The sequence below is a fragment of the Boleophthalmus pectinirostris genome, unplaced genomic scaffold, assembly GCF_026225935.1.
Source record: "Boleophthalmus pectinirostris isolate CB_2022bp ecotype Guang Dong unplaced genomic scaffold, ASM2622593v1 HiC_scaffold_2626, whole genome shotgun sequence".
In the NCBI taxonomy this organism is placed as follows: domain Eukaryota; kingdom Metazoa; phylum Chordata; class Actinopteri; order Gobiiformes; family Gobiidae; genus Boleophthalmus; species Boleophthalmus pectinirostris.
In genome coordinates, this window is record NW_026571252.1 from 5,930 (window position 1) to 17,126 (window position 11,197).

Below are 11,197 nucleotides of genomic sequence, written 5' to 3' on the forward strand. Positions count from 1 at the left end.
ATCTGGATCAGCTAATTGTCTTAATTGCCTCTGGTGCCCCTAAACTTCATCAAAGATAGTGTTGCCTAGGTGCTCGATGTTAGGATTATGTTGATTTCATTCTCACATGTGATGGAGGCCTAATCCTATCCTGCTTAAAGTATTACTCTACTATTTACCACTGTAATGTCGTCCAAATGTATCACTAAATCTAGATATATAAGCAAGCCTCGCTGTGTATGATTGATTAGCAGTAACATGCATAGATTCTGTATGTCGCTCAAAATTACAGCTACCTTTAACATTTATGTGGAGTCTTACGAAAAATTGGGTATACCTGCACAAGTAGAATTTATCTATTTTCCTTCGCTCGTACGTTCTGCATAGGGGCTGAAATTCTAGATCGGAGGACTGCTAGATATGATTATAGATGTCCTCGATGGAGATAGGTATATATTGAAAACAAGGCAGCCAAAAAGACAGTGGAGCAATGTTTTCGTAACGCATAAATATTTATCAATTAATGAAACCAAAGGTTGGAAAAATCCCACAATAACATCACAATGGAATAGAACATGTTTCTTTTAATGTTGTTCACGAGAGATTATACGATACGATAGGCCCGGTTAAACACGCCATACTTCGCATGGGATATAATTGTTCGTGTTAATCTAGATAGTAGTAGAATGGAACTACTAGATACATCAAACTGCACTAGGTAGTTCATTGGATAGTAAGTTAACAAAGACATAATAAATAGATACAATCATAAGACCCTAGGTTGTAATACGTAGTGAATGTGAGTTTTAAAGATCGAGTATCATATACATATGGTTGTCATTTTACTTGCTGGTACACCTATTATTTGGGTGACTAAGCCTCAATTAAACATATTTTAATGTTATAGTTTCTTTTTAGTGTGATTTATTATTATAAGTTTTAGATCTGTTTGATGAGATTTCTTGCTCATTATTATATTTCAGTGTCATGTGCAGAGTTTTGACCAGGTAAGCACTTCTGAAAGACTTGTTTATTATGAATATTCGGAATTGTGTGGGTATATTTTCATAATCTCTAACACTATGATGCCATAATGACTCCGGCTTTATTGAATAGTAAAAATATGTTGTTAGCATAGTGACTATATTGTGACTCACACTTTGTGAAATCAGTAGTTTAATTTAAGTAATTGCTCAACTAGCACATCGTAGTACGAAGTTACGATATGAGAAATATAGAGAATTGCAACAGTGAAGGATCGATACCAATTTCTCAGTGTTACATACAAGCACTTATATAATCGAAACGACAAAGATATAATTGACTGGCTAATTGAATCAGTTTTGTATATTAATAAGGTGAAATTTGGAGACAGTGTTAATCAAAAAAAGTAAAGTGACTTTTGTATTTTTTCATATTTGAAGAAAATAGAAAGATAACAATAGACATTTAGATGATTGTTGCTTGCGCAGATGATTGTTAACAAGTTTAACTTCTCTATTAATTGAACATGGGTTCGCCACATAGTCTCCATAGTTGCATAAAGTATCAAATGGTTCAGATTTAGGTGGAGCAACAGTTCAAACATATCTCTGATGTATTTACATTGTTCTATATATATATATATGAATATATAATTCTCTAGTTAATTTAATTATATTATATACTATATAGATATACTATAAACACACATACAACATAAACACACACACAGTGGTACAATCTATACACACGCGGCAACAATTTTTTTGGTTTTTTGGAATTAATATATGACATAAGTTTAACTACAGTTTATCTTAATATAAATCTTAGCTCAGCACATTAAATTCAATAAGGATTGCCTGTTCTCATAGTCTTAACTGATAGCTTGAAAGATATAATAACTTAAAGGCTTCTTCATCTTATCCGTGTCCAATCATGTGCTTTGACGAAGATATCTCATGTATTTAAGCGTTAGTGTAGTCTCCTCTTACGTAGGAACAACTTGCCAGGGACTCTGGCGTAGGAGAGGTAGTTCTGAGGAGGATGCGATGTAATCAGAGGAAAGACCTTCATTCTTCAACTTAAAAAAAAAAAAAAAGTTAAAAGTAAAAGTTGGTAAATCTTACTATATGCAAATTTATATAAACACGTATTGTTATATGTATAGATTAGAGATTAATTAGTTTATAGTTTATATAATCAAAATTAATATAATTGTGATTTGGGCAAATGTGTAAACAATATTTTATATGGAGTGGGAGCGGTATTCCGGGGGTCCGGATGCGTAAAAAAGGTGCAGGCTCAGGTGGAGGGGAGGAGCTTCACGTGAGGAGGGGGGTTGAGGTGGAGGGGGAGGCATTTCAGTGAGGTGGAGGAGTGCTGTTTGAGCGCTGGGAATGAACAGCTCTTCCAAGGGCGCTGTTTCTGCTCATGTTGTTAGAATGGCTCTTCGCCCCCTAGTGGCACAGAGAGGGTGGTGGGAGGGGCCCTGGAGGAGGTGGCCGGTTTAGTTGAAGGGAGAGGTTAGAGGGGTCACTGTTTCTATGATCAGGATGCTTGTATAAGAGTGTTTTTTGTACAATACTGGACCATAGTTTTTTGATGTCACTCACGATTTGTTCTTTAGCTGGGGACTTATTTCTTAGTTTATAGAGCTTCCTGTTTAGGGTCAGTCTTCTTCCAAATTGCTTTTTACTTGGTCTATAAAAACAATAAACTTTTGGAATATAATATTATAAGAGTAAAAGTGAGCTGATGTGTCGCTCACCTGTTAGTTATCATATTTCCTGGAGCTGACCTGGCAGGCTGGATGACTACATGGTGGCAGGAGCAGACGGCTGTTGTACTGTTTGATGATTTCTTGATGTTGGGTGGGTTTAGGCGTGTTGGGTCAAAGGGCTTGGTTTGGGTGTGCTGTCTTTCTTTGGCAGGAGCAGGCTTTGGGCTCTTTGCTATGAGACAAATCAAAATGCCAAATAGCAGTTGTGCTACTAAATAGTACAGGCCGCACTGTGTTTTACTTAGGGCCACCTTTAGGTTTGGGTTTGACAGGGGAGGAGAGGGAGTGGACCGGGGTGGAGAGTGATGTTGTCTCACAGGTGGGAGGAGGAAGAGGGGCACAAGGGAGACACTGGGCGTGTTCACAGGTCGTTTTCTGCTAAAATGAAAGCTTTTTAACAAAGCTCTTTCACAAATGCCAAAATGAAATTCATCAACAGTTTAACATAAAAACAAATCAAATAGTGTTGAATATCTAACCCTTGACAAGATAGCTATATAACTAATGAATACATTCATAGAGTCATCAGGCTTATCTTTGGTAAAATGGTGTAACACCAATTTTCTCAAAGAACTTCCAATTGTCTCGGACTGATGCAGGTTTCAGGGTCAGGTAGTCTACTTTGTCTCTGGCTATAAATAAGAAAATACCAGTCAGTTTGTAATTTTAAAACTTTCAAACGCTGAGAAAAAATATGGACCTCTGGCTCAGGCTCTAACGGTGGTCGTTTGACAGCTGTTGTTTTTTTTTTAAGTGGTGAAGATGAGGACGCTGCTGGGAATGGTATTGGAGCGTCTTTGGGTTGCCTGAGAGGTTCTTCGTCTTCCTCTCCTCTTCTCTCCCATTCTTCCCGCTCCTCATTCTTTCTCTCTCTTCTCTCAGCCCTCTTTTGGCGCTGTTGTTTCTCTGCATCTCCTGTTGGCTGCTGCTGGAAGAGTATTGGCCTGCATGGTCATCTGGCTGAGCCTTGCTCCAACGGCACAAGACAATGGAGATAAAAACGCATTTCACTCACCTGTACAGATATAGTAAACAGTTCATCGACATAAGAAGCAGCTTGTTGGTTGATAAGGGCCTGTTGAGTGGCTGCCCATCTGCAATGGGGTCGCTTATGAGGGGGCCTCATCGGATTCCATCATAGGTTCAATCATCGGGTTTCATCCGCTGGGCTCGGTGGGCATCATGCATAGCTGAAACAGAGAGGGCCATTCATACTTTTAAGTTCATAAAATAGTAGTAGTTAATTAAACAAATGATGCATCTCATTTTAAAGTATCTGAAAGAAGATAATACACACTAAATGCTAATGGTTTTAAGAATATACAATAAAATGCAGTACTCTGAGCAAAACACTGGGTGTGGTGGGGTCACCTGGATGTTGGCATCATCGGGTGGTGGCCCGTAGACAGGCATGGAGGAGTCAACTGGTGCTCTGAAATACATGAAAACAATGATTAGTGTTAATCAACACAATAGCTCACAGATAGACACAGTACGACCATTCCCCTTGAATCTCAACAAGAACTCTATGATCTCGCGCATCACGGCCGATGCCTGGATTATGCTCGGGACCTGTCTAGGTCACATGAGGAGATCTTACTGGCTGGAGCGCAGCCAGGCCGTGGACAGAGTAGGCTCTAGAACTCCTCGCCTACTTAACAACGCCTGGGTGAACTCATTAACTTAGAGTGGTACGCCGTTTTCCAGATCTAACAATCCAAATACTGAGTGACCTCTCTCTTCTTCCACTGATCACTGCTCCATAAAGTCCATTGCGATTGGTCCGACTCCTCCTGCTCCTCTCATTCCTGCGGGTTTACTGGGGCAAGTCCGGTCGCAGCTATCTCGGCAATCCTTACGCACAGATTATTCATATAGCTTCTCTATACGTAACATTTTATGTTGCCAATTCACAGCTGATTCTAGGACTGACATAATGGGAGACAGTAGACTAGCAACATCGTCGATCTGTATCTCTCTTATCATAGGATGTTTACACATTTTAGTTCATGGAGTCTCTTGGTTGTATCAGTAGAGTTAAGCTATTTTATGATTGAGACAAGTTACGAGATGAAAATACCACACTTGCAAGGTTCGTATAAGTACCATAGATATATGCGTATATCGTCTTCAGTCGTAGTTATAATTATTGTTACCGACAATCTAGACACCGCTCCTGATCATGAAGTTACTCTTATTACTGATTTAAACCTAAATAGCGACAAGTCTGTCTATGTTTCCATGAGAGTGAAGTGTAGACATTTTTATATCATTAGATGATATGATAGATACAAACTCCGCAACTGTATACCCTCTAATATGAATTTTGCTATAGTCCAACACAATTTTATTAGGTTTTAACCTCAAAGTGAGGGCGTAAACAGTTGAATCAAATATTTGTAAGAGTTTTTATGTTTTGTTTTTCTTTTCTTTAGTGAAGGTTGTCTTGCTTAGCGATATTATGGTTGTGCTTAAAGTAACATATGTTGGATTCAATGACAGTCACGGTAGGTCCATTATCGTCGCGATCTGGCTGACAAACAAGTCATCCAAACATAAGCGTACGTGCGTGGCTGAGTTTCCAGGCTATTTCAATATCCTCTGCAGAGGCCTCGGCGCTTCCTGTGGGGTGTCCTTCTCCAGGGGTTTGCTTCTAGGTAATCAATCGGAAGTTTCTGGTGGCTCTGCACAATATGGGATGTGAGCGCGGTGGATAAGCCAATGCCAATTGAGAGGCAGTCCTGGGCAGAACAAAGGTTGTCCAAACATTGAAGAATTATTTGAGGTGGTCTGTGTGGAGTGTGCATGTTCTCACCATGTCCTGATCCAATGTAGGTTTGGTTTCATGTTTAGGGTAGTCCCATTTTACGTCCAGTTTTGATGCGAAAGTGTGAAGGCACCTTTAATTGTGCACCTCAAATTTCTTCAAGTTTGACAACCTTTGTTCTGCCCAGGACTGCCTCTTCAGATCTGGATGGCTTTATCCCACCGGCTCCTCCCATGCAAGCACCAGAACTTCCATTACCAGAAGCAAACCCCTGGAGAAGGGACTACCCACAGGAAGGCCGAGGTCGGCAGATGGACGCTTATGTTGATGACTTGTTTGAGCCAGTGCTGGATAATGGACCTCCGGTTAGTCATGACCACAATGTGTACTTTAAGCACACCAAATGAAAGAAGACACACCTTCACTGAAAGAAAGAAACAAAACATAAACTCTACAAATATTGATCAAGTTTACGCCCTCACTTTGAGGTTAATGGTTGGCTGAAATTCATTGTAGAGGTCAGGGAGTTGTATCTATAAAACACATATATTGATTAATGTCTAACTTCACTCTTAAGACTAGAGATGTATTTAGGTATAATAATTAATATCAGGGCTAGATTGTCAAAAATTATTACGCTGAAAGATTCTATATGAGCTTTTACAACCTGCATATGTGGTTTTTCATTTTCTAATTGTCTCAATCTAGAAATATACTGAATGTATATCTAAAAAAAAACATATTTTGATGTCTATTTCTCCCATTATAGTAGAATCAGCTATTTGGCAACATAAAATTGTTACAAAAGGAGCTATATGATATATCTGTGCGTAGGATGCAGAGCGAGTGGCCCAGCTAAACCGCAGAATGAGAGGAGCAGGAGGAGTCGGACCAATGCGCAATGGACTTTATGGAGCAGGTATGAAAAGATAGTCACTCAGTATTTGGATTGTTAGATTGGATAAACGGCGTACCACTCTAAGTTAATATTAACAGCTTGTTAATAGCCTGACTTATCTAACTTTCTTTCAGGTGTACCTATGTCAATGCCTACTTATCCAATGGGTATGCATATTGTTTGTTGTTATTAAGGGTGAATGGTTGTCTGCATGTGAGCTATTGGTGTTGATTAACACTAATCATTGTTTTCATGTCATTTCAGGAGCACCAGTGACTCCCTCCATGCCTGTCTACGGCACCAACCCGATGATGCCAACCATGCCAGGTGACCCACACACCAGTGTTTGCTCATAGTACTGCCATTTATGTTATATTCTTAAACCATAGCATTTAGTGTGTATTATCTTCTTTCAGATACTTTAAATGAATGATCATTTGTTTAGATTAACTACTACTATTTTATGAACTTAAAAGTATGAATTGCCCTCTCTGTTTCAGCTATGATGATGCCACCGAGCCCAGCGATGAACCCGATGATGAACCCTATGATGAATCCGATGATGCCCCCTCCCATAGCGGACCCCATGCAGATGGCAGCCACTCAACAGGCCCTTATCAACCAACAAGCTGTTCTTATGGTGCGATGACTGTTTTACTCATATTGTACAGTGTGAGTGAAATGCGTTTTATCTCCATTGTCCTGTGGTTGGAGCAGGCTCAGCAGATGACCATGCAGGCCATGACTCTATCCCAGCAGCAGCAACAGGAGATGCAGAAGAAACAACAGCGCCAAAGAGGGCTGAGAGAAGAGAGAGAAGAGAGAGAGGAGCGGGAAGAAAGGGAGGAGAGAGAAGAGGAGGAGAGGAGAAGGAAGAGACGCTCTCAGCGCAAACCCAAAGAGCGCTCCAGATCACCATCTCCACCGCGCTCCCCTCCATCTTCCCCTAAAAACAAAACAACAGCTGTCAAACGCACCACCAGTGTCAAGAGGCCTGAGCCAGAGGTACCATATTTTTTCTCAGTTTTGAAAGTTTTATGAATTACTAAACTGACTGGTATTTTGCTTTATTTATAGCCAGAGACAGAAGTAGACTTACCTGACCCTGAAGACCTGCAGTCAGTCCGAGACAAGTTGGAGTTCTTTGAGAAAATTGGTAGTTACACCATTTCTACCAAGAGATAAGCTCTGATGGACTCTATGTAATTGTATTCATTATAGTTATAGCTATCTTGTCAAGGGTTAGACTATTCAACCCTATTTGATTTGTTTTTATGTTAAACTGTTGATGAATTTCATTTTTGTGCATTTTGTGAAAGAGCTTTGTTAAAAAGCTTTCATTTTAGGAGAAAACGGTGTGAAACAGCGCCCAGTGTCTCCCTTGTGCCCCTCTTCCTCCTCCCCACCTGTGAGACAACATCACTCTCCACCCCGGTCCACTCCCTCTCCTCCCCCTGTCAAACCCAAACCTAAAGGTGGGCTAAGTAAAAACACAGTGACGGCCTTTAGCTATTTAGTAGAAAAATGCTTATTTGGCATTTTGATTGTCTCATAGCAAAGAGCCCAAAGCCTGCTCCTGCCAAAGAAGACAGCACACCCAAACCAAGCCCTTTGACCCAACCACGCCCTGAACCCACCTCAAACATCAGAGAAATCATCAAACAGTACAACAGCCGTCCTGCTCCTGCGCCAGTGTCCATCCAGCCTGCCAGGTCAGCTCCAGGAAATATGATAACTAACAATGTAGCGACACATCAGCTCACTTTTACTTTTATAATATTATATTCCAAAAATGTTTATTGTTTTTATAGACCAAGTAAAAAGCAATTTGTGAAGAAGACTGACCCTAAACAGGAAGCTCTGGATAAACTAAGAAATAAGTCCCCAGCTAAAGAACAAAAGGTGAGTGACATCAAAAACTATGGTCCAGTATTGTACAAAAAACACTCTCTTATACAAGCATCTCTGATTCATAGAAACAGTGGACCCCTCTACCTCCTCCCGTCAAGGCTAAACCGGCCCCACCTCCTCCCAGGGCCCCCTCCCCACCACGCTCTCCTGTGTCCACTAGGGGGCGAAGAGCCATTTCTAACAACATGAGGCAGAAACAGCGCCCTTTGGAAGAGCTGTTCAGTTCCCAGCGCTCAAAGCAGGCACCTCCTCCACCTCCACCTGAAATGCCTCCCCCTCCACCTCAAGCCCCTCCTCCTCCACGTGAAGCTCCTCCCCCTCCACCTGAGCCTGCACCTTTTTTTTACAGCATCCCGGACCCCCCGGAATTAGCCGCTCCCACTCTCAGTAAGAATATTAGTTTACACATTTTCCAAATCACAATTATATTAATTTTGATTATATAAACTATAAACTAATTAATCTCTAATCTATACATATAACAATACGGGTTTATATAGAATTTGCATATAGTAAGATTTTACCAACTTTTACCTTTTAACTTTTTTTTTTTTTTTTAAGTTGAAGATGATGAAGGTCTTTCCTCTCGGTTACATCGCTTCCTCCCTCAGAACTACCTCTCCTACGCCAGAGTCCCTGGCAAGTTGTTCCTACGTAAAGAGGTGACTACACACGCTTAATACATGAGATATCTTCAGTGCACAAGCACAGTGATTGGACATGGATAAGAGGAAGAAGTTTAAGCTTATTATATTCTATTAAGCTGTCCTATTAAGACTATGGAGGAACAGGCAATCCTTATTGAATAATTCTGAGTAAGATTTTTTAAGTAAATGTGTTACTTATTGTCTATATTAATCAAAACAACCAAAAAATTGTGTGCGCGTGCGTGTGTGTGTGTGTGTGTGTATGTATGTGTATATATATATATATATATATATATATATATATATATATATATATATATATATATATATATATATATATATATCAGTTTATTGCTTAACTTGTTTTATGCAACTATGGGGGCAAAATTTTGACTAATCTGTTGAATCTTTATTGACCTTGCATTGAAAAAACCTGTAATGTCAGAGCTTTAAAAACAATTCATTATTCTACTTTGGATGTTATAATGCTTTGACAATGACTGTATCAATCCAATCCAATCGAACTTTATTTGTGTAGCACATTTTATAAACAAAACAGTTTCCAAAGTGTTTCACATAGCAATGCAAAACATTTTACTTTAAAAAGCATTTAGATAAGGTAAAGAGCTGTATAACACAATTCGTACACAAACTAATTCAAAGTGCTTTACAGAATGAGAAAGACAAGAATACAAAAAACATAAATAATCATCATAAAAAATAACATTAAAAGAGAAGAGTGTGGAATAAATGCAGATAACCATTCACTCTCACATTCACTCGTGTACACAGGCTGATGTTGTACTTATTGTGCTTATCGTTAATCAATCTTCTTTTCAGGTGTTTTATCCTAGAGAGCTGTTTAACCGGGCCTACGTTCTCAATCTTCTGTGTGAACAGGTTAGTATGTGGGACTTCACCTTTGTTTATTCATTTTGATAAATTTTTCTACAAACATCTGGTGTTTCAATTAGATCATGAGAGACACGTACTCAGACAGCTGCCTCCGGATCAGCCGAGAAGAGAGGAGGAAAATGAAAGATCTACTTGGTGAGAGACCATGATTTTTTATTACACTACAGGCTATGCATTTACACAGGGCTTTAGCTGTTTAGGCATTAAGTGGAGAGGCTACAGGTCTCAAGTAATCATCTAATCACATTAGCAAACTTCAGTGTTGGCACAACAATAAGCACGATCCAGGATGACTTCATGAAGAAGAGAATTGTCATTGCGGCTCGAGACAACTGGGAGAACTATTTCAGCAGATTATTTCCTGTCAAGGTTGGCATGCAATTACATAATATGACATTAACAAAGCCAAAATGTTAAACTGTGAGTAAACTGTGATGTGCAGGTGGGCAGTCAAGATGCACAGATTTTAGGAGTGACCCATCGAGGGATCCGCCTCCTCAAGGTGGTCCGTGCCTCGGGTATCAACCCCAAACACCTCCGACTTCTTCGTAGCTACAGGTATCAGTTCTTTCATACAGATTCTCTGGAGATGGATTTATGGTGTTTTTAGCAGTACCTGGTTACATTGTGACCTTTAACATCTTTTTTTTTTTTTTTTTTTTTTTTTTTTTTAGTTTTGCAGAGATGATGTCTGTAGAGCTCAGAGGTCCAGAAAAAGTGGAGGTGGAGCTGAAAAACGAGAACATGGTGCTTCAGTCTACCAGGGCTCCTCAAATCTCTGCCATGATCAGGCACTTCCTACATGAACTCATCCAGGTAAGTGTGCTACTACTGGTCTATTCCATTCCAGGTTATTGTGGTCTACTGCAGTCTGGGCTGTGTTGTATACAGTGTTTCTTCATAACATCCTCCCCACAGGGCTCAGGTCACGTGGTGGCACTGAAGAGTCACATAACAGATGACAAAAGCATGCTCAGCTTCACCAGAGGAGATGTCATCAGACTGCAGGCGGTAGAAGGACTCCAGACAGGTGTGTTCCTTTTCACACCATGAGTCTCTAGTCAAAATGTACATGTTACTGAAGCAATCAAACATATTATGTAGAACTTAGTTTCTTTAATGTCTCACTACTGTCACAACTGTCTTCAGGCTGGATGTTTGGTTCCACCGGGGGGCGCTCTGGTCTGTTCCCAGTTGAACTCACTCAACCTTCTGCTGCTCCGGACTACCACGGTCTGCACCTGGACCGAAGAGATGAGAGGAGGAAAAGCATGAGGAGCATGAGGCCTCCCCCAGGGCCTGCTCCACAGGGGCCCATG

At 40.3% G+C, this 11,197-nt stretch overlaps 1 protein-coding gene across 1 annotated transcript; it reads left to right on the plus strand.

Moving 5' to 3' along the window:
• Positions 1-4,151: 4,151 nt before the first annotated feature.
• Positions 4,152-11,175, plus strand: LOC129410833 (unconventional myosin-XVB-like; the record flags this gene model as incomplete). Its single annotated transcript, XM_055159740.1, has 21 exons — positions 4,152-4,409; positions 5,243-5,247; positions 5,695-5,872; positions 6,342-6,426; positions 6,540-6,572; positions 6,670-6,732; positions 6,906-7,045; positions 7,123-7,410; positions 7,483-7,561; positions 7,752-7,880; positions 7,961-8,117; positions 8,217-8,307; positions 8,382-8,703; positions 8,878-8,978; positions 9,804-9,863; positions 9,938-10,013; positions 10,129-10,247; positions 10,321-10,436; positions 10,553-10,694; positions 10,797-10,908; positions 11,028-11,175. Coding segments are annotated over exons 1-21 (2,702 nt in total), but the record flags the coding sequence as incomplete, so codon positions are not given.
• Between the last annotated feature and the right edge of the window lie 22 nt (positions 11,176-11,197).